Below are 23,093 nucleotides of genomic sequence, written 5' to 3'. Positions count from 1 at the left end.
GAAGTTCAGACAGGATGATGTGACTCACCTATATGACTAAAGTTTGCACAAGAGAATTTCCATAATTTGTGTGGTTCATGATCTACTGCACGTTTCAGTGTGATAGTTGGCCAATAAGAGAGGAGACAGTTTGAGAAAATATGTCTCTTTATTGTTAAGTCCAGCTTCTCTTTGAGCTCTGTGTCAGTGGAGAAATGGAAACTTTAAAGAGCAAAATGATCCCTGAAGTGATTTCCAAAATGAGTGACATGGTTTTCTATGATTTCTTAAAAACACTATAAACACAGTAGAATAACTACAAAATACAAAGTGCATTTAGTTGTGGTAGTATATTTCAGACTTTTATTTCAAAATAACCCTTTTTTAAAAGTGACTTCACTGTGTATTTTTACCTGCTTGTGTTTTGGGGTGTATTTATTTCTTCTTAGCAAATATATTCATGTTTATATGAAACTACTGGATAGAAGACAACCCAAAATAGGACCTCGGGGTCAACAAGGATCCATTCCAATCTTCATCACAGTAGAGTTTTAGGTGAGTTTGTCATTAAGAGTCTCATTATCTGTTCTGGATGACCCAATTGATCCATGCGAGGTAGTTTCTGACCTTAGTGTAGACACCAGGGTAGTAAGCATAAGCACAGCTGATACCCCAGGATACAATGCCCTCAAGTTTACCGTTACAGACAAGAGGTCCTCCTGAGTCACCCTGAGGATGGAAAGCAAAAGTTTTTGTTGAGGTCGGTACACATTTTAAAGGTCCAGTATGATAGGATTTAGTAGCATTTAGCAGAACTGAAATTTCTCCCATGTGCCAAGCATGTAAGAGACCAAAATGCAAAAACGCAAATGGCTGTATCTGGCCAGTGTTTGTATATGTTTGTATGTTGTTTGTATGTCCATTCTGGGCTACCATGTAAACAACATAGTGAACTCTGCAGAAGCGACACTACTCTGTATAGATATAAACGGCTAATTCTAAGGTAACAACAACACAGTTCTTATTTTCAGGTGATTACAAACCAATGAAAAATAGTTACGAATATTTTATACAATGGCAAATGCTACACACTGGGCCTTTCATGTAAAATCGCAAAAGAATTAAAAAAAAAAAACAAATCTGATTTTTGTCAGTTTCCCATGTGATCATAGCTGAAAATGTGTGCTTGCTTTAATGCTAATTGATTGATGTAGAAAGCTTTTAAATCTGTACAAATCAATATTTATGTATTCACAGCTGAAAGAATGTGAAAGTGGTCGTTCAAATAAATCAAGTAAGAATTAGCACCACCACCATCATCTGCAGTTTTCCACAGCTCTATGGAGCTTTTATTTTTTTAACATCAGTGTTTTGGGGCTAAATCATTGTTGGCTCGTATCAACCTTGTGTTCAGCAGAAGCAGGCAGCTTTTTTCAGCAACAAAGCTCTAAAAAACCTATAAAATATGTATCCAGCATGTAACAGTACACAGTCAAAATTTGTGAGCTGGTGAATGTAGTGAAGTGCTAAAAACTGCAGTACCTCAAATGGCCACTTGAGGCTGGCTCCAGAAGTCAATTCCTGGACATCTACATTAAAATGCCCGACTTTACAGCAGAAATAAACATATTTATGAAGACGTGGCCACTTTGAGTAATAGTGTCCTCGCACTCTCAGTCAGCTCCACCCCTCGCTCCTCCACAGCTCTGGCCTCTTGTCCAGATATGGTCACCTCTGGCTCAAAATGTCCAAGATGGTCAAAATGCTAACTAGAATGCTAGAATGGTAGACCACAAACTAACGGGTGACATCACCACAGGTATGGCTTGTTTATTAGTTTAATACAGTTAAGGAGTAAAAGGAGAATGAATGTTTCCAGGTCCCACTGTTTGCTTACACATTTGACAACTTTATAAGATAATATGTCAATCCTGTGTTTACAGTTTGGTCCAATATAATTGACAATGCAGCTTTAACAGCGTCCGAAAAATAAATGTCTCAGATGAATTGTTCTCTTCTTGCTATCATTTTGGGAATAGTACATGTTTCAGTCCTGTATCTTAAATTTAAGGTGGGACCCTAGACTATTTAAAAAACAGGGGGATGTAGTCACTGTGATGTCACCCATTGCTTTGTGTACTACAATGTCGAAGCCTTGAGTTTGGCACTTTGGCTGTCACCATCTTTGTTTTGTGGAGCCAGAAGTGACCATATTTAGATGACAGGGTGGAGCTTTGGAGAAGCAAGGGGTGGAGGTGACTTAGAACCCAAGGACATTGCTGTGGTAGCGACGTGTCAATCACAAGGTAGCCACGCCCTAAAACGTACCCTGCTTGATTGTCTATTTTCCTTTAAATGGGACCATATTTTACAAAATGAACATCATGATGTATCGACGAAGACTTTAAACTAGTGATTGAGACCATAAACTCATGCTGAAAAATGTTTACTGAGGTAATAAATAAAGTGAAAGCAGTCATTTTCTCATAGACCTTTATACAATCTGATTTCTTTTTGCAACCATTGGAGTCGCCCCCCGCTGTCCATTAGCAAGAATGCAGGTTTAAGGCACTTCCACATTGGCTTCACTTTTACGACCTGGAGATAACCCTATGGGTGGGAGTCCTATAAAGTATCGTAGTGAATAATAATGTATCAGTCTCTGTGACATCTCATCATAACAGATCAATTAGCTGTTCCTTGAACTTAAACCTTAATGCCCAGCAATTGCCCACACACACACACACACACACACACACCCTTTTTGCCTCACCTGACAGGAGTCTTTCCCACCAAATTGAGAGCCAGCACAGACCATGTTGTCTGTTACCCTGAAGTAGTAGTACTGCCTGCAGTTGTCAAAGATGTTCACATCCACGGACCTCAGCACAGGTGACAGGCTGTAGCTGTTGAGCCAGGTCACACCCCAGCCGCTGACTGTGCACTGGGCAAGGTTGGCCAAAGGCGGTGAGTCTGGGTCTGGCAAAGAGGCCAGCTCGACCCTGGCATTGATGATAGCTGGACGGTCCAACTGACCGACAGAAAACATTTCCATCAGTCAGTCAACACAGAAAGCTATTGCTGAAGTTAGCAGTGTACAATTTTTATTCACATGCAAATGTAAGTAAAGAGTTGTTGCTCATCTAAATGACCCACTGTGCTGTCTAAAAAAGAATAAAATAAATAACACAAGAGCAGATGGAGGCAACAAAGGATAAATAAGTGCACCAGTGTGAAGCAGTTGATTTAGTAAACGAGTTGCTGTACTCAATGTAACTGAATCCAAATCAGGTCTCTGGTTCAATAGGGAGTAAGCATCATTTGTAGTGTGTTTCAATAGAAAAAATGTCACAGTGCACTGGAAATTCAGTTCCATTGAAAATCCCCAATATGCACAATAAAAAGCAATGAGTCAGTTTTCTGGCTGACAGGAAGTAAAGTACTAACAGAGCCTTCTCACTGTATCAAAGGCAGGTCAATATTGAGGCAACTGATAAAATGAATCATGAGTAAAGTAAGCTCCACTGAATACTACTACTGATAAATCCATCAGGGTTATTTTGGCTTGCTGTCAGCAGTGGTGGAAAGAAACTCAGTGCAGTTACTCTATTTAAACACTGTACTTAAGTACAATTTTGAGGTACTCTTACTTTTCTTAGGTAATTCCGTTTAATGCTGCTTTATACTATACTTGATACTTTTTTTTCATATGTTGCACATTATTTCTCATAAGGTATATTATCAGCCTCAAGAACACAATGCATTGTTTAGTGGAAAAAGATCATTGTATTTCAATTCCTATGTATAACATTTTTATTTTTATTTTTTTTAAAGGAAAAAACATCAAGCAGTGTGCCATAAACATTTTACCATTTTTTCAATTTAGATCAACATTTGGAAGTCTACTGCATTGGTTTAGACCATCTTTTTAAGTAGACTCCTAACTTTATGAAAGGGCAATAATACATTTAGTGATAAAAATGATTTAGTGATAGAAATGAACATTTTCACATACAAAATGTTTTAAATTTACAAGTACAACTAAACTGATCAGTTGATTATCAGGAGATTATTCAGAAACAATTTTAATTTTTAAAATCAGTTCATGGTTTCAGCTTCTCAAATTTGAAGATTTTCTACTTTTCCTTTTAATAGTATTTTAGAATTTTTAATTATTTAAATTCTGGACTATTGGTTGAAAAAAAAAGATATTTTGAAGGTTTCACTTTGGGCTCTGGGTAACACCAATGATTGTGACGGTATTTCTCACCATTTTCAGAATTTTTACAAACCAAACAATCGATGGATTAATGGGGATCTATATGTGGGATCTATATCAAATCCATATCTGAACACGACACAATAGGCTACAACATAATCCACAGTCATCCCTTACCTTTATCAGCATGATATCATTGTCAAACGTCCAGTGTTGGTACCGGTAGTGCCTGACGACTAAGGAAACATCGAACCTCTGCTCAAAGCCCTCCAGCTTGTGGATGCTGTGCTCACTCAGGACCACCTGGCTCAGGTGCCTCCTAAAAGAGAACAGCAGTAGGAGAAGTTCATTTGCAAAAACTGTTAAAAGATGGTCTTAAAATGAACCAACAGTTTGAGTTGTATTCCTTTAAAGGCGCTACCCAAAAACTTTGAGAGGAACAGAAGAAAAAAAAGGAGATATTTTTGCCACTGAACCCTTCATATGCCCCAGGTGTAAAACTGCAGTAACTAACGGTCTCCAGCAGTGGGCAGCAGACACCACCCACTGCGGGTGGATGAGGGTGCCTCCACAGAAGTGATGGTTCATGAACAGGAGGGAGGCCTGATACTTGACGGAGTATTTGTTCACCTCTGCACCCCCGATGATTCTCTTCCCGTACACACCTAAGAGCCAAAGAGGGGATTAGACACACAGAGACAGAGAGGCTCTGTAACACAAGATTAACCTGCAGCTTTTAGTTTTCACTCAGCTAGAGTTACATGAAGTCAGCCCTGTGTGACTGAAGGTGTGTGGAAAGGACAGTATGTACTGTAAATGTGTTCTCGGATGCCATTGTTCCTCACCTGTTAGAACACTCAGGAGGAGCAGTGAGAGGTGCCAGGATGGAGCCAGGTTCATCTTAGAAGCTACTAAAAAGAAAGACACAGCAGAGGTGGTCAGTATCACAACAGCCGTGAAGATGATTAAGTTTAATCAGCCACATTAATCAAAGTTGTCAAGTCAGAATTTCAGAGTATCAAAGATCATTTACAAGCTTAAATGTATTAAATTCACTCCTGCACACACACCAAAATTATTCCTTAATACTACATGAAATACAGTCTGCAAATTTCAAGATTGAACTTCATGTTTTGCATATTGTTTTTTTTAAATGACAAAAAAGTTGCCTTAAAATGAAGATACTGTTGCATTTACGACGTTGATAATACAGGTACAGGATGGATAACGCAGAAAGATTAACAGCCATCCTGAGAAGGCTGTTCACTCAAGAAAACCCTGGTAGTATGAAAGCATAATGTCTCGACCTCTGATGTGTGTTGAGACATGAACCTCTGGAGCTCAGATCATCTTTGTTCAGTGGTCATACGTTGTCACATTCACTCCAAAGTAAACTTATTTTTTCTATTCTGTTTTTATCTATTCAATTGATTGAGAAAATGTCACTCGTTGCACTCTAATTGGTACCAATACAAAGCCGTCTCACCTTATCAAGAGTCAAGTGAGAAAACAGTCCGAGTCCAGCATCCACACACTGGCACTCACATCCTCACACACCCCGCTCATCCCGGGACATACAGCAAAGCTTGAGAACTCTCTCCTCTCCTCTTTTATACTGTAACGATGCCTGTCACTGTCATTGTTCCCTTCCATTGTCCACCATATATCCAAGTGTCTCTCACATGCAGAAAGCCAAGAGTGTGACCTAGTACATGATTTTTTTTTTTTTTTTTTTAAAGAGCAGCCTTCTCTTTCATTACGCTTCTCTTTCTAAGGCCTTTGTTCTCACAGATTCAGCCTATTGTCCAGTTGGGGAGACAAAGTGAAGCTTTACAGGGATGAAACTCAACAAGCCAGAGAAATGATAGAATATACTCGCCAGACATGTTGTTGGTGTATCCAGTGATGCTACAGAGGGCAGTTCAAATGATGTCTGAGTATGATATATTTGCCCCCTAGTGCACTATCAACCTGAGACGTAGCAGGACATGAAAGCATTTATTCTGTCGTGAAACAAGGAAAAACCTTTTCTCAGAAATCCTGTTTAATTGGGCTGAGAGTGAGAGTGGTTGATCATGTGTTTTGTACCTTGGTTTTTCCCTTAAGTCGACCTCGGGTCAATATGACACAATTAAAGCAAATAATGCCAAAATCAGTGCCACAGCCTGGCCTGTGTTCACGTTGATAAGTCTGATCCAGCAGAGAAAGACTGTCTTATAACGTGTGTCTGCAGTGTCTTTCTTCTCTTCTCTCAGCCTTTCCCATCTCTTCAGGTGTCACTCTCACTTAGTTTCCCAGCAGTTTTTTTCCATCCTTAGTTCCCACACACAGGTGTTTGGTCTGTAACTCATAGCCTCCATACAGTCTGCTCTCCCCAAGGTGTCTTAGGGTGAAAGGTGATAGCGTGCTCCGCTCTCCCTCAGGTGTAAAGCTGAGATGACAAACAGGATGCTTTTGTCTGCATGTGTGTGTGAGAAAGAGAGAGGGAGAGAAGGAGACAGAGAGAGTGAGGCAGATGTCTTGCACAAAACTGCATGTACTGTGTGTATAAGCGGTGAGTCTAAGAGGATCATATGTTGCCAAAATGTGGTCAGCACGGAGAAATTTAATTCTTTGCCACATCCAGACTTCTGTGTTGATATAAAAGGCAGATTATGTCTCTATTTGTCCATCGATCTAATCTCTATATTCACATTGTGCTGTGTTTTTATTGACAAAGCCAAACTAAGTATAAATGTTGTGTATTTAAAGGGTCAGTTTACCCAAATTGAAAATAAAAAAACATTTCTGCCCCCTCTGCTATACAGTTGAAGTGAATGCATGAGTGTGGTGCTCAAAATAGTGGTGGGCAAAATGTTATTATATATTGTTAAACTGATATGTCATGTCAAAAAAAAAAAGTTTCTGGAAAACCAGTTGAGAGACAGTTTATGTATAAAACAACCAGACAGAAATGTGTGTTTTTGGCTGAATGGCTGAATGTGTGCTATAATCAAAGATATGGCCACCTCTGTATGAATAGCATAGCAATGCTTTGACGGTTGACAAATTTATACATATCCAACCCTAAAAAATACATTTAATGAAGGATACATTTTGGGAAATAGATTTATTCACTCTTTGCCAAGAGGATAAGAAGATTGATACCGGTTGCATCTGTCTGTCATCAATGATTAGCTTAGGAAATGCTTAGCTTAGCATAAAGACTGAAGTTTGCCTCACAGCACCTCTGAAAATGACTAATTAACACATTTTATCTTGTTTGTTTAATCTGTACAAAAACGTCAATGTAAAAATGACTAGTCGTGGCTTTCTGGGGAATTTCATGCTGTGACTATTTCCAGGCTGGGAGCCATATCTTCCTTGAAACATTAAAATAACATGAGATTGGTGCAAATTTTCTCATCTAACTCTTATGAAGAAATATGCATATTTCCGAAAATATCTTTCTCTATTCTTTTAAAGAGCAGTACTTAAGTTAGGAAGCAAGGAAAATTTATTTACTTGGTGTCTTTCTGGAACAGAAGTCAAAACGTGCTTCACAGTAACCAAGACATTCAGCAGAGTCACAATGATAAGGTAATACATGTAGCAATGACAGTAAATAAAGCTACACAAAAGCAGGTCTAATAGGTGGCCCCGCTAGAAACATGTCCCCATTACTCTGTATAAAACTTGCTGTCAACTGTTTTCATAGAAGCTACAGGTATTAAATAGCAGTCATGTATCGTTGCTATAAAATTAAATTTCATTCACCTGTCCCAATGTGAATCTGAATGGCTATTGTTAAGGCCAACTTAAGTTCATATATTTGCAACATTTACAAAGTATTTGCATGAGTCATATTTGCTTTGACTGTATTAATAGAATAGAAACAACCTGATGTTTTAGGGTGTTTGCCTGTGAAGTCAGGCGAGTGTTGGTCCAGGAAACACCTGACGGTGGGAGGCCACACAAAGCCGTCTCTCCCATTCTACTGGGTGAAGCATCAATTATTCAGCCTGCTCTAAATGTGGGACAAGAGGAGGTCAGGCGAGATTCTCCTCCCATGCTGCGGATGATGCTGACTTGCCAGAAGCCTGATGATGATGATGATGATGATGATAATAGTGATGATGATCAGGCTGATGATAATGAGTTATTATCACTGCAGACATGATGATTCATACTCATACAGAAGAACACTTGTGCGTCTCGGCTGCGTAGAGTACCTCTGTGTTGTCTTGAATCAGATGTGAATCTCCCCAAAGCTACAAAACAAAGCCCTGCGTACACACACACACACACACACACACACACACACACACACACACACACACACACACACACAGTGGGCTATTGAAACATTTCAGCACGGATAAGCCTGGATGATGACACAGACAGAGCGTGCTGATACAGTATAGATGAACCCACTCGGCACAGTACCCTGCGTTGCCATGGCAACAATGTAAGGCCTTTCGACAAGTCAGGAGGGTCAGGCAAAAGAGTTGTGATAGTGCTGGGATGGCAGGGGGGTGCTGGGCAGTTTTTGAAGGTGAACTTTGTTGCTCTCTTTCCTTTTCAATCAATGCTACAGTGTTGGACCCTGGTGCTGCGTGTCATGGTGAAGGGTGAAATTAAAAACTGGAGGATAAAGGTTGATGTGACTGAGTCCTACTGTTTCCAGAAAGGAGTGGATGCCCAGTGTTGGGCCGGCAGAGAGGAGCAGAGGACGCTGGTTGTGGCTACAGTGGTTTAGCTGCTGGTATGGTGTAGGATAACAGCCTAAAACCTCCACAGCCATGATGAGCCTGCTCGTGTGTTTGTGTTGTGTGCTGCTGGACCTCATGACAGTCCACAGTGAGTATATGTTTCTCAGTTTTGTTGAGTTGCTCAGTTTTAAATGTTGAATTCTGTGCCACTTTACTGGTCTTAGCTTTTCAAGTTTATGCATTTTAGATTGAAAAAAAAAATACATATGACATATATAAGACATTTTGGGAAATATGCATATTTGCTTTTTGCTGAGAGCTCAATCAGTTAAATCAGAGGCTGAGGCCAACAGCCAGTCTGCTTAGCTTAGCACACAGGCTGGGAACATGGTGAAGCAGCTAGCATAGCCTGGTGCATTGTTGTTTTTCTAGGAAAATATATTCTATATACAGTAATATGGTTTCCTTGACTCTGGTGTTTGTTTAGATTCAACAAAGGAGACTGTGGCAAAAAGAAGCAAATAAGCAAATAAAGTCAAACTATGGTTTTAAATAGATTTCCTCCTTCCTTTACAGCATCATCAGTTTGTAAATAATCCCCAACTGTGCTTAACAAAAAAAAGAGACATATTTCCACCCACGTTTACAGAAACGAAGCATAGATATGTCCAGGAAATAGCCTTTACTGTTCCCATGTCTCCGACTCTATAGCCTGAAGCCAATGTACAGTTGAGCTGTTGTATAAAGCAGACAGGGAGAGCCCCCACTCTAAAGTTTCAGAGCCCAGTGTGAGGTGGTGACACTAGAAGGTCAGGTTATATTGGATTACCTTCATTACGCAGTGGCCTCCCAGGTGACAGAAAACCACTAATTGTTAGGTTGGGTCAATGGGCTTGAAGGGGGGATTAGGGGGGGCTTGCTCTTTATGTTTCTCTTTTGTTCACTGATGACACTCCATGTTTTATAAGATGTACTTGGACTGAAATCTATACCTGGGGAGTTGTTGCTATATATCTGAGTCCTGACCAGAGAATGAAGTCACGCATCCTCTCTGTGTGCTTGTCTGTTCGTTGTGTCATATGAGGGTGGTAGATGGTCTGGCCACGTGTGCATACTTGTGCTTGTGAGTCCCTGTACAGGTATGTATCCCACTGGCTAGCTCATTGCCACCCCTCTGCACTGCAACAGTCACTGCAGAAGTGTAGCGTCCACTCTCTGGTTACCCCCTGTTAGCACTGTTAGCTGCTAGCCACAGGCTCAGCCACCGCCATGTTGAGAGCTGTGTTCAGACAACCCCTAATCTATAGATACGCTCTGAATATCATGTAGAACACCTGTAAAACAAATCTTAATCCATCTGTCACAGCTACTTATTTTACGCCTTGTCCTGTAAATGTTTTGTGTCCACACAGGCCGTGTGCTCATGCAGGGCCGTATAGTCGGTGGTCACACTGCTGTGCCAAACTCCATCAAGTACATTGTGTCACTGCAGAGCACCAGGGGCCAACACTTTTGTGGTGGATCACTGGTTCACAGGTACTGGGTGCTGACTGCAGCGCACTGTAACATCGGGTAAGAATGTTCAGCGGTTGTCATCAGTAAGCTGTTGATGTTTTCTGTCATAACTGTTGGGTAAAAAATTACAAAACCATATTGTCAGGTTGTCATGTTTTTGATGAAGCATACTGGCATCTTAAGATGATGAACATGGTCAATATAATACCTGCTAAACGCATGTTAGCCTTGACATACTGTCATAAATCCGTCATAAATTTAAAATGTGACCTGACAGTTGTGTTTGAACTCTGCTCAAGGTAAAGATCAAACTGTTTCTGAGACACTTGCACAGGCAGTGACATTCTCGTGGCATTCTCACAGTTGACTCTGTAGAAGTCGCTGTGTAGAAGCTAACTTGGCATGATTTTATATTGTGAGCAGATGGTCCCAACAGATGCCTAAAAGCAAACATCCATTCTGCTACGGGTAGGTAACGTCAAAACGATGCCGCTTGCTCATGATGCAAAGGAAACCTGTATACAGGCCACTGGGAAGTCAAATGGCACACAGATGCAGTCGAGTCAGCTGACCTTGGCACATCATCATCATTCTGTACGTGTGTGTGTGTGTGTGTGTGTGTGTGTGTGTGTGTGTGTGTGTGTGTGTGTGATCTTGTCTGGATCCAGGAAACTGGCCGTATTTCTGTTATACTGTCCCGGCCCTGCCTGCACACAGTAACCCATTGTTCCCTGGCAGACAAGCACTTTTGGCTTCATGGTGGCCTGTGTCTTTGTGACTTCGAATCCTGGTGATGATTTTCCATGAATGTCATTTGACATCATCACTCCCACCTTCCCTGCCTTTTGATATACTATTCAATTCAATTCAACTAAGATCGTCTAATCGCCAGAAGAAAATGTTGGCATTGTGTCTCCATAAACCAGGGATACATTTCATTTGTACTTCTCATATGTATCATATCAAAGTCTATAAAATGATATAGTGCTGATTATATGTGTATGAGCTGACTTTGTCATCAGGAGGTAGAGGGGACAGTGGATTGCATGGCATCTCAGCAAGACTGCTGCCAAGCTGCACTGTTTGAGACCAACAAACAATAAAACCAGTTGTGTTTTGCCGAGACGTCGGCAGCATTTTCAGTTGTGTCATTGTGCCACCAACAATGGCTGTATTTTCAACCCAGTCTCACTCCAAAGTCGTCAAAATTCGACACTTGGTCAGTGACTTCTGGCGGCATATACTGACTGAAAAAGCTGCCCTTTCACATGTGTTTATTTTGAAAGACATTGTATGCAAACTGTAAATTTCCTGTGAAAACGGAAGTGCATGTAAGAGGCAGAATTTGCAACCAACACACCCAGGGTACCTTGCACGTCATATCTGGATATAGAAAGTCCATGACCAAACATCAGTATGTGACAAGGTCATCGTGAGTGTGTGTTGGTTTTTATTAGTGAGATATTTGCAGCATCTCCAGCTGTGATTGTGCCACCAAAAACGATTGTTTTCTGGTAAAATATCAGTGGCATTACTGCTGGCATTTGTGCCACCATGGTATTTGTATTTAGTGAGACAGTGCAGCATTTCTGTCTGCATTTGTGCTGTAACCAGGTATTTTAAGCCAAAACATCATGCTTTCCTAACCATAATCAAGTGTTTTTTGTGCCTAAACATAACCACACCTTAACCACAGCATTGTTAAAATGTAAAGAAAATGTCATCATATCTGCTACATAATAATGTACAAATGCCATACAAATATGTGTGGTTTGCAGAAGCGTACAATGCCAACATTTTTTGTGTTTCTCTCCTTCCTTCTGTTTGTGTTTTCGCTGTTTATGCTGTTGCAAATTGTCTCCTTTGTATCGCTCTAAAAAGTGGTCAGTAATGACTCAATCTCAAGGTCATGATCTTCTCCAGCTATATTTGTTGTTAAATGTGATGTGAAATGGAAATGCGTTGTCTTTCAGGGCAGAGCACATGATGATAGTGGCCGGCGACTACATTGTAAATACCTTTGAGGGTACTGAGCAGTACGCTAAACCCCACAGGCTGGTCACCCATCCCCTCTACAACAGGAGCACCAACAATGCTGACATCATGCTCATTAAGGTACTGCAGACACAGTGCAGAGCTTTAACCACACAGTAACAATGGTTATCAAACTCAACAATAATAAATATATAAATAAAATATATAAAGTGTAACATTTAATATATATATATATATATATATATATGTATATATATTACTTCTAATTTATTTTCTCAGCTTTTGTCATTAATGATGTAGAGGCTTAAAACAGCACGAATGCAAAGGAAACAACACTTTGTGTGATAAACAACTCATACTGTCTACACTTTCAGACAAGATCATGTGAGTGACAATAACATAGATGCTGTTATCAAGAGGAATATTACTTCTTTACATTATTACTGCTCACACTCAGAAGTGGGATGTTAATTTATGTAAGTCTGTACCTCAGTGAAAAAAATCTAACACACCACCACACCATTTATATTATCCATATGACTCAATGGCAATATTGAGATGTGGCCATGAAAAGAAGCACCTTTTATTCTTCGTGACTCAGTGTGCAAAGCAATGTAATAAAATATATGGTAAATATAGCCTGCTGTATGCTCTCCAAATAAATTGTTTGCAATCTTTATCTTTCTAAATCAATGAAGGACTGTATCTTAATTTTGATTCCCTTTAAATTTGAACACTGCATTAGAGAAACTTTAGAATTTTTTTGTATATTTCATATCTTGATAAGGTTTGACAAGATAGTTGTACTACAATTTCTTTACGTACTAACTCTGAAACTCTCCTCTGTCCAGTTGCGGGCCCCCATGGTGCTGAACAGGTACGTGTCACTGGCGCCTCTCCCCAGGCAGGGGACAGGAGTGGTCGAAGGTTTGGTGTGTCGGGTGTCCGGGTGGGGCTACAACAATCTTGGTGGAGGCCAGGCCCCCTTCACCCTGAGGACGGTCACAGTACCCATTGTTTCGACTGCAAGATGTAACAGCAGCGAGTCCTTTAATGGAAATGTCACAGCAAACATGATCTGTGCTGGCTACAGGACTGGAGGAAAAGATGCATGCAAGGTACATAGGACAAAAGCTATCGTACCGTCTTTCACTAGTAATTATTTTAAAGAGGTTTAGCTGTGAGGAAAGTGGGTATTGCACATCAATGGCTGCCCAGTCTGCCCCATTGTGACAAACATGATCATTTGGTCTTTGAAATGCCATGAAATCCATTTTGAAACTAGACCATCTGGCACTGGGATCAGTCCAGTCGTGACACTGCGATCTGTGACTTAAAGGCTGAGACAACATGCGGCACTGGAGCCACATGCGGCTCTTAAGCCTCTCTCCATTGGCTCCCTTAGGCTTTGACAACAAATAAATCATATGGATATTATTTTTTAACATCTATCAGTGTTGTCACCCTAAAGTAATTCCGACATTCTCCAAATGTAAAAATGTGTAGCCTGTACATCGAATAAAAAAAACAAAAAGTTATAATATTGTGGCAGATAAAATAAGCATCAGTCGTCTTCAGCCCAGCGCCATTTTCTCTAGATTTTACCAAATATCAATAGCGGTGGCTACAGTAGTCTCCCTAGCTTGGCTTGCTATTGATTCGAAATCCAAAAAAGGAAAAGTTTGGAACACAACAGAATTTATTTGTGTGTGAAGAGATTAATTTGCTTTTACTGCCAACTTTTCAAAGTTCCAAAAATTCACCGTCTGGTGATAAAACATATTGAGAAATGCTCATTTAGACTTTAAATATTATAGGCTGGGTTACCTTTATTATAATGCTTAATATGTTTTGCGACTCCAGATAGATTTTCAATATTAACAAGTGGCGACTAAGACTGACTGTTGCGTTGCATCATGTCGCCTATGTTGCCTATGTCTTGGTCAAAAAGTTGCGCTTGAACAAATCACAAAGACAACAGCCAACAGCCTAGCACGTCAGTCTGCACATGCCTGAGAGACAAATAACTCAATGCCAACAGCGGAGGTAGTCAGTATTCATCATTCAAAGACAGGAGCCAGAAGGCCGACATGTATATAATATGCTAGTTAGCCAGTTAGCACTTTAAGAAACAAAACCTGATGTTGACAGAACAAATGATATTAACTGTGTGCTGGTGAGCAATAACATAAACAATCACAAACCATTTTTGCTAAAGAGCTCAGTGGCTGAAAAAAAAATAATTCTAATATAATATAACAAGTTGGTTTCGAAATCACGCCCTCTTGACTTTAGTTTTTGTGTGCTTAATCCACTTCTGTTTCTCCTCTTATGCACTTAGCTGTACTACCGATCAGAGTGATGTCATCCACTGATGGGCTCCACTGTCTCCGATGCGAATACAACATACCAAATCAGCCAAAAAACAGCTCACAGGGGCCGACTAGTGCCAACAACACAGGACACAACGCAAAACTAGGGCGACAGACGCTCACCGATTGCCCGATATTGCTAAACAGCGCTAAGGACCCTAAAATGAACATGGGCCAAGGATGCAAATTCTTACCCCCCTACCTGATGTCAACAACACACAAATACATAGAAAGAAAGACATTTAAAAACCTGATAAAATACTCAAAACTGCCTCTGTGGTAGTGTCTGCTACAACAGGTGTCACCAGAGCCACATTTCACCATGATCTCACACACACACACACACACACACACACACACACACACACACACACAAGGTGTAAACAACACCAGCCGTTGGGATGTTGTCGCGGCTGGTAATAATAAATTCTCTGAGGTACTGCTCTTGATTCCCATTGTATATCAAATAATGCAGGGTCATCTTCTTTTCATCAGCTCACATTAGAGCCAAACAATAACACAGTTTTGGGAAGCTCATCCTCATGACAGTATGAGGATACATCATGTCAGTGTTGATTCAGCTACAAACTTTTATTAAGCCGACGTGGCAGTCCACCCTCAGGAATTATATTAGTTATGATAGTTACAGAAGAGATAGAAGAGCAACCCTGAAATAGCACCAGGGCTAAAAACTTTGCTGAAATTACAGTCATTTGTATCCACAGACAACAGCATGCTCTGATTTTGTTATTGGTATCATGGAAGAATTTCTGCCCTGGCCTTTGATGTGGGAAGAAAATCACATGAAATTGAATGTGTGATATACCAGAAGGCTATATTTTGCCTTAGGTAAAGAGCTGAATGACTAATTAAAATGTGCTATATTTAACCCTGCAGTAGGCAACTTTGTGTGTTGGCATTTCCAAGTGGCAGCAAGAGATTATGATGTGATGAATTCAATCCAAACCATCCTTTAAAAAAAGTTTTCTTTCTCACGTCTCAGGTTTTTTTTAAGAAATATGACAAGTCCACATATAGGCTAATGTGGTTTATTACAGTACACGTGAAATAGCATTTCATGTTGTAAAATTCACATGTACACTCATAATTCACATGATGAAGGCACATATAATTTTCTGACATTTCATATCTGAAATATGAAGTTTTTTAAGTATAATCAGGTCAGTCTGTTTCATATGTAGGATGTTCTTCTCTGTTAGAGCCACATCTTGTGATTTAAGTTGACCATCATACTCTTCAATGTCTTACATATTCTACAATGAAGAAGTGACCGAACTAGGCTGGGACTTGTAAGACATGGATGTCATAAATGCTTTTTAAAATTGCTCTCAGTATAACTGAGTGTAACACCAATCAATGACATTATGATGGCTTAACAGTGAGCTACAATATGAGAAACCCAGATCATTTGTTTCTTTCACTAAGGCACATTATGACATGATAACGGATGTTTTTTTTTTTTTTTTTTTATCTTGTCCTTACAGGGAGACTCTGGTGGGCCACTAGTGTGTCGTGGCTATGTCTACGGCGTGGTCTCATGGGGCAATGGCTGCGGTGATCCTAAGTTTCCGGGAGTGTACACTGCTGTGTCCAGATTCCGCCGTTGGATAGACCAAACCATCTACGGGTCACACCTACGCTGTACCAGATACTGACAAACACAGTGATGCATCTATGATTATGAAAGTAGCCATTTTAAAAGGGGTATGCCCTTCAAAATATTTGTGCCTGCATGGAACAAAGGTGTTTCTGTGGAAAAGAGCTTCCTCTGAACCACAGCTCTGATTACTCTGATAATTTTTTTTAACACCAATATAATGGTGATGTGTCTCACATTCTCAAATTATCTTGTTGTGGCTGGGCTCTGCCTGCTGCAGTAACTGTAGGATCCACGACATGGAGGCACTTTATGACCTTTCTGTATACGTATAGGCTATTCCGGCGATAATATTTCATAACTTGTGGAAAAAAAAGCTAATATTTTATAGCAATAAATATTCAAATTTACAAAATGTGTGGAGCTGTGTCAGGGATTGAGTGGTGAATGTCTGGAGTCAGTTTTTAATTTGACTTTTGCAGTTATATACTCATCAATTATTTGTGGTGAATTTGTGCATCTTTGTGTTATATAACATTCTGAGTCTGGGCTGAGATCCTGCTCATGGCTCTCACATCTGACATCACAAGGTGGTGCCTGAGCCAAAATGGCGGGGCAAGCAGCCTTTTACTCCGAGCAGGGAGGTCATACATAAAGACAAAATGTGCCAAGAACAGTTTGAGATGTTTCACACACATGTTTGAGAGACTTCTTAAGCCTTTTTGTGTTTTAGTCAGTGCTCTACTTGCTGAGTTTGACGTGGGCGGGGCTCAGTTGGAAAAAGGTGACGTCACAAACTTCCAAGCACCGATCTGGTTTTAGAAACATTTGAATCAGAATCTAATGAGATCTGTGGAGTCATTTGTGTGTCTTGCCAGGTGACTGTCACTGAAACATAATGTTAGCTAATGTTCACAATGACTTTATGACTCTTCCTACTTGTGATACTCTTACAATAGATTTTAGCATGTAGCATCATTATGTAATGGTCATTTATTGCTACTGTGCAAAAGTCACAGTCTTGCTTTAGGTAAATACCAAAATTATTTAGATATTGGCATGATGATGAAATGTTGGTGGATCCTTGGTTTTACCCAAATGACATTTCATGCTGTTGTTAAGTTTAGGATGTAGATACTTATCATTTTCTGTCTCTTACATCCTTTTTCTCAATTTTACTTTTTGTGTTCATCGACATCTTAATTCTTAGAGTTTTCACCTCTGTGCCCACAATTACTTTTTCGGCAAGAGACAATTTTCCCACTCTCACCTGTACATGAAACTCTGCAGCCAATTGTTTTGGTCTAAAATATATGAAAAGTGAGTATTTACTTGTGCATGAATGATAATATGAGTCTGGTTTGTTAAAAGGCGTACTAAAAAATTAAAATAATTGATACAAAAGCCAATTCTGATGTCAATATAACATGTTATGGTAATATGTGAACTGAAAGAATTGTTACTGTGATGATCTGATATGAAAGGTGAGCCTCTGATAAAAATCATGGCCTCTGTAAGTCCACAGGGACTAGGTGTGTCATGACTGCGCCTCCTCTGTGAATAGTCGACGGCATATCAAAGTTAGTTCAGCTGCAGGCAGAGATATCACCTTTTATTTCATTGTCTGTGTAATGCAATTTGGTAAAGTTCCTCTTGAGAAAGAACAGCCTATGTCAAGCCCTTGATACCTCTCCATCGCTCCTTGTCTTTTACTGTATAGTTGTTTGATATGATCCCTTTGTGCTGCTGTTCCTACAGATTTATGTAAACACTGCAGGCAGCAGTGGGTGTCCCTGTGAGGAGTTTCAATCTAAAGGGACTTCATTTAACAAAGCTCTAATCTTGTAACGTTACACCTTTAATGTGATAACACAAAACCACAATGTTCCCAAACTGTGTTACATAAGAGTTTGTGAACATTATATCTACTATGAATCATCATCTTTTCAATAAAAATGCACAGTGGGAGGTCATTATAGGAATAATGGCATCCATATCATCAGTTTTTTAAAACAAAAAAAAAATTATTTGTGTGTGTTCATTTTTTTCAGGAAGCCTACTAAAGAACAAAATGTGTTTTTAAAGCATCTCACTTTAATGCTTTACGAAGTAATCTGGATAATTTATGGCGTAAAACCTGGAACATCATCAAATCTGGAACATGGATTGTTTAAAAAAAACATCCATATTCATTCAACAAATATCCAGATGATTCAATAAAAGTGCCAGGTGTAGCATCTCCAACCTCCATCCATATTCCCCACATTGATTTTATAGTTTTCTGGTAATTGTAGTGAGAACAGATGAAAACAGCGCAGGCCCTCTGTATCAAACTGGAAGTGCGCCATGGGGCCAAAAGTCACATCTCAGCCTATGAAAACACCGCCATCCTCTGGTGAGGTCTGACTCAATGGACATATATGTCATGCTCAACACCCCGCGGACCCAATAAATCGCCAAATTTGTGAAATTGCAACACAGTTTGGAAGATCTGACATCTCTAACTCGTCGAGTGGTGGCGCGTAAACGACGTCTCCCACAGATGCGTATTGGTTCACATTCATGTGCCATCTCTGAATATAAAGTCGCCATTTGTTTGATTGCATCTAGATCCCGGAGAGTGGAGCATTGGTACACCACGACTCCAACTGGAAGCTTCTCTGGGCTGCACCAGAAAACCCCCGTACAGCTCCCTCGCCAGGTCTCCCCGGGATCCGTGTTTTGCATCGCTCCTCAATTTGCATTTCTTCCTCAGATTTTCCGTGCGACGGGTTCAGCCGCTCGAAACCAGCGGGCGCTCCACGGCTCTATTGTACGTGCGCCTCCATTTCCAAAGCAATACGCGCAGAGAGAAAAAACCTCTGGAAATTTTGAATAATGTTGCCGAAGCTCCACGAGCGGGGAAATTGAGGACATTTTTTGATTTACTGTTATTTCTGTTGCGTACCTACGGAGACAGACACGTGTCTTCGGGGTGAACAGAAAGGGCTAGATCGTGTCAGCAGATAGCATTGTTTTTCTTCCCCCCTTTTGTTTGTTATAGACGACCGAGTTCAAGCTTGGCGACGAGCTATACATTTCAGTTTGTGCGCCTTGGTGATAAAGACGCATTTGGAGATGTCGGAAGTGCTGCCTTTCAACGAAGAAAAAATGAGTCATTATGGAAATGAGGGCGACGAGGGACACCTTTCCTTCACCTGTCGTCTTCAAGACACCAACAACTTCTTCAATGGATCACAGAACAAACGTCCGCCGAAACTCGGACAAATAGGCAGGAGCAAACGGGGTAATTATATAATTAAGGCGTTTTCGTTTGTATGGTGATGTGTTGAATGCGCACATAGGTTACCAGTGGACCATAATTAAGGATGGCTCCGTGTGAAGCCTGAAAGGCAACACCTTTGCCTTGACATGGTCTTCACTAGAGCGTAATATCACAGACATTTTCTAGTGTTTGCATGCGTGCGGGATGTATGGGTTTTTAAATAATCTATTCGCATTGCAACACAAGTTGGATGCGCAGTGCGTGCTGTTAAATGCCTTCTGAGTGCTGCTCAACAGAGTTGTCCCCTCCCCAAATGAATGGTTGGAATGATTGAGATTTATATGCTCTGTAATTATCATTTTTATTGTGTGTTTGCATGATGCATCCAGGCTGTTTGTGTTTTGGCTTTTATGCGTCTTGCATTCCTGATGAAACCTATGAGATGGTCCTTGAAAATTGAGGCTGGCTTGTGGTGGCACATGCATGCACAGTTGCAGACGCACAGTTGCACGTACAGTAGTGCACAGACACAACATGGACTAACATGGCAAACATGCAAGAACTGCATCTGTAGGTGAAGAAGCAAGAGCGCAGGCAGAAACTGAGACGTGCACATTCATAAATGTGCATCACACAGACACACACAGTCACGCTCATGGTTATCTTTCTCTTTTTGCATCCTCTTACTCTCTCATGCATGCACACACCACTTCTGCTCATACAGCGCAGTGCTAATGGTTCTGGGCTTTAATGCCCTCCTGTCAGTTGGTGGTGAATTTTCAAGACGCCACACCAAGATGAGCCTCCCTCATTAACTCTCTCCCCTGTCATCCACAGTTGTGATTGAGGATGAGAATGGCGACGACGAAGCGCTGAAAAATGGAACAGAGAAGACCCCGGCAGAGGCTTAGAGCGCTCGGCTCAACACCCCCCAAAAGACACTCTTGAAAATTTTTTATGGCGATATTTACCAATTTTAATCCAAAGACACTGTAGATAAGCACTTTCTCTCATGTGGCAGCAAGCAGCACTTCCACGCCCTCCTCTCCCAGTCAGTCATGGCCATCAGAGTGACACACACTGGCAGGGGCGGGAGATGGCAGCGAAGGAGACCCCCAGGTGGACCCCCCCACCCCATCCCTGACACACACATACACACACACACACAGACACAGATACACTCACACATTCACACAAACAAACACACCCTCGATTGCAGGGTTTCGCCATAAATCCAAAAGCGGGAGAAGAAGACGGGGGGGGGGGGGGGGGGGCAAGGTGAAGGAAGGAGGCGACGCTGTCGAAATGCAGAAATCAGGGACAGGATACAGAAATAAATCTAATATAAAAACTAAAGCACACACTTCTCCTATATCTTATCAATCAAACCTATGGTACCATTCTTTCTGCTCTTCATTTTGACTGAGGGCAAATGAATAACAGAGTTTGTAAATATGGAAAGGGTAGCCCATATTTTCTTGCACAAAGTGGGAAGCGGTAAACTGGTTTGTTCTCTGTGTTGAAGACTTTATTTATTGATCCTTTGGAATATGTCTTTTGCAGTGACTTAAGGCCCGAGGGAGTGTTCTTTTGTATGTCGAGAAAACTTTGAGTGAATGGAAGTGACATTTTTTTTTCACTTAACAATTTCTTGATGTTGCCTGAGTGTTTTTTGTTACCATACTTTGCAGCTAACGAGTCATTTATATACAGTGTACCTCCCACCTGTTTGTAAGCTTCCCAGGCTTTCACCTGGATTGGTTGATACTGTAACTTGACTGTACACACCCTATTGATAAACTATTTATATTGCATTGTGCATTATCGTGTGTGCCAAATCTCATGAGGGATTAATACTGTACAAGACAACTTGTTCTTTTTTTGTGCTTTATACATTTACTCATACAGTTCAGTTGTTTTGTTGGGTCGCCATTTTTTAGGGCTCTTTCTTAAAACACTGAGATACCAACTCATGCATGGCAAATATGAAATCATGCATGCACGGCAGAAGTTCTGAAACTCTTGTGTATTCTTGAAGCACCTCGTATACAGCTTTGAATGACAAACCTCGACAAAACAGTCTTAATTCTGCGTTGTACTGTACGATTCACACTGATTTGTACAGTGGCCTAATATCTTGTAATAAAGATTATGACAAAGTACTATTTACTGTTTAGTGTTGATTGTGGTTTAAGGAATTATGTACTTGATGTTGCTTTTTTGTCGTTGTTTTTTTAAACTGTTCTAAAACTGTAGCAAAAACACAAAAATATAGTTTTGTATCAGACAGACGAAGACACAAGCGAATAGCACGGCTGACTTTTGGATGTGTTCCTTGTACAGTTTCCCCTGTTGTTACTGGATTGCCTTTCTGGCTGCCAAGGAAGGTCAAGTCAGCATTTTCCACTGTGAGAAAGTAGCATCCCATTCTTTGGAAAGATCAGATATGGAAGGGGGAGACAGGAATGGGAAGAAAGATGAGCAAATAATCCCGTCCAGAATTTGAAATTCACACTTGTTTTGATTTGTTTAAAAGGAGAGCTGAGACACTCGGCTTGGACGACTGCGCAACAGACTACGATCTCATAAAGAGCTACAGTATTGCAAATGATTCTGTGGGGGAAAAATGTACACCACTGCTTCCCAATGCAATAAATGTCTGTTTGCATCTAAAATCTCAGCTCCTCTCTTTAATCAAGTCCTCTCTTTAACTCCATTGCCAGAGATGTAAATGGTGCAGGGGGCACCGAGGCGTGTGGAACACTGATGAGACGTGACATTTCCAACTCTGCTGTGGTGACTAAATGATTCATGTTTTGTGACGAGCCTCTGTCAGCGTACGGCATCTTAAACCCGGACCGCCGGGATGTGTGCTGGGAACACATACATGCAACGAACACACACACACACACACACACACACACACACACACACACATGTCTGTTTCAGCTCCAACTGCAGGCGAGACTAACATATTGCTAGTCTCTCTCCCTCCCCAGTCTTGACAGACATGAAAGGGGCTGCCTGGGCTGGGTACCATGGTAACAGATGCACCTTGCACTTGATGGGTGCTGCGGTGGGTTTTCGGTGCAGAATAGCCTTCCCCGAGCCTTGGCTTGATACCATCGCTATCTTTAATGGAATGTTCTCCATTCTCTTATCTCTGCCCTCTTCTCTCAAGACCCCCTATTCACTCAGTGGCGTGACCGCATTATCCTGCCAAAATAGTCCCTTCTTCCAAGACGGCAGTCAAGCATGACGATGGCGCCTACTGCAGTAACAGCCTATTCCCTCACACAGAATGAGAGGATGTTACATTTAGGGAGTAATGGTCTATGATTTCCTGTGTGGTGGATCCTTTCATCCAAAGCGTTGCAGTGAAGGCGTGATGTGATCCAGGGTCAGATAGTATTTGCACACAGTCAAACCTGTAGGACTT

At 40.9% G+C, this 23,093-nt stretch overlaps 3 protein-coding genes across 3 annotated transcripts; 2 read left to right on the top strand and 1 right to left on the bottom strand.

Moving 5' to 3' along the window:
* Nucleotides 1-370: 370 nt before the first annotated feature.
* On the bottom strand, nt 371-5,100 carry LOC125890621 (anionic trypsin-2-like). Its single transcript, XM_049579342.1, has 5 exons — nt 5,044-5,100; nt 4,713-4,863; nt 4,376-4,517; nt 2,753-3,010; nt 371-708 (listed from the first exon to the last, which is right to left on the bottom strand). The coding sequence occupies exons 1-5, from the start codon at nt 5,096-5,098 to the stop codon at nt 559-561; spliced, it is 756 nt and encodes a 251-aa protein (XP_049435299.1). The 5' UTR covers nt 5,099-5,100; the 3' UTR covers nt 371-558.
* A 3,836-nt stretch (nt 5,101-8,936) lies between these two features.
* On the top strand, nt 8,937-16,447 carry LOC125890615 (trypsin-like). The gene is made up of 5 exons (XM_049579329.1): nt 8,937-9,037; nt 10,302-10,461; nt 12,378-12,519; nt 13,251-13,517; nt 16,277-16,447. Exons 1-5 carry the CDS (start codon nt 8,980-8,982, stop codon nt 16,445-16,447), a joined length of 798 nt encoding a protein of 265 aa, XP_049435286.1. The 5' UTR covers nt 8,937-8,979.
* Nucleotides 16,448-18,808: 2,361 nt separating this feature from the next.
* camk2n1 (calcium/calmodulin dependent protein kinase II inhibitor 1) lies at nt 18,809-22,285 on the top strand. The gene is made up of 2 exons (XM_049589533.1): nt 18,809-19,675; nt 20,492-22,285. The coding sequence occupies exons 1-2, from the start codon at nt 19,507-19,509 to the stop codon at nt 20,563-20,565; spliced, it is 243 nt and encodes an 80-aa protein (XP_049445490.1). The 5' UTR covers nt 18,809-19,506; the 3' UTR covers nt 20,566-22,285.
* The last annotated feature ends 808 nt before the right edge of the window (nt 22,286-23,093 follow it).

Source organism: Epinephelus fuscoguttatus, linkage group LG1 (genome assembly GCF_011397635.1).
Source record: "Epinephelus fuscoguttatus linkage group LG1, E.fuscoguttatus.final_Chr_v1".
Classification (NCBI taxonomy): Eukaryota; Metazoa; Chordata; class Actinopteri; order Perciformes; family Serranidae; genus Epinephelus; species Epinephelus fuscoguttatus.
This window is presented reverse-complemented; position numbering and strand designations above follow the sequence as displayed.

Excerpts from the sequence above, each read along its gene's own strand:
- camk2n1 (XM_049589533.1), top strand. The coding sequence starts at position 19,507 with ATGTCGGAAGTGCTGCCTTTCAACGAAGAAAAAATGAGTCATTATGGA. Across the intron at positions 19,676-20,491 it reads AATAGGCAGGAGCAAACGGG|TTGTGATTGAGGATGAGAAT; the intron begins GTAATTATATAA and ends TGTCATCCACAG.
- LOC125890621 (XM_049579342.1), bottom strand. The coding sequence starts at position 5,098 with ATGAACCTGGCTCCATCCTGGCACCTCTCACTGCTCCTCCTGAGTGTT. Across the intron at positions 4,864-5,043 it reads CCTCCTGAGTGTTCTAACAG|GTGTGTACGGGAAGAGAATC; the intron begins GTGAGGAACAAT and ends TTTGGCTCTTAG. Across the intron at positions 3,011-4,375 it reads ATGATATCATGCTGATAAAG|TTGGACCGTCCAGCTATCAT; the intron begins GTAAGGGATGAC and ends TCTGTCGGTCAG.
- LOC125890615 (XM_049579329.1), top strand. The coding sequence starts at position 8,980 with ATGATGAGCCTGCTCGTGTGTTTGTGTTGTGTGCTGCTGGACCTCATG. Across the intron at positions 10,462-12,377 it reads GCAGCGCACTGTAACATCGG|GGCAGAGCACATGATGATAG; the intron begins GTAAGAATGTTC and ends GTTGTCTTTCAG. Across the intron at positions 12,520-13,250 it reads CTGACATCATGCTCATTAAG|TTGCGGGCCCCCATGGTGCT; the intron begins GTACTGCAGACA and ends TCCTCTGTCCAG.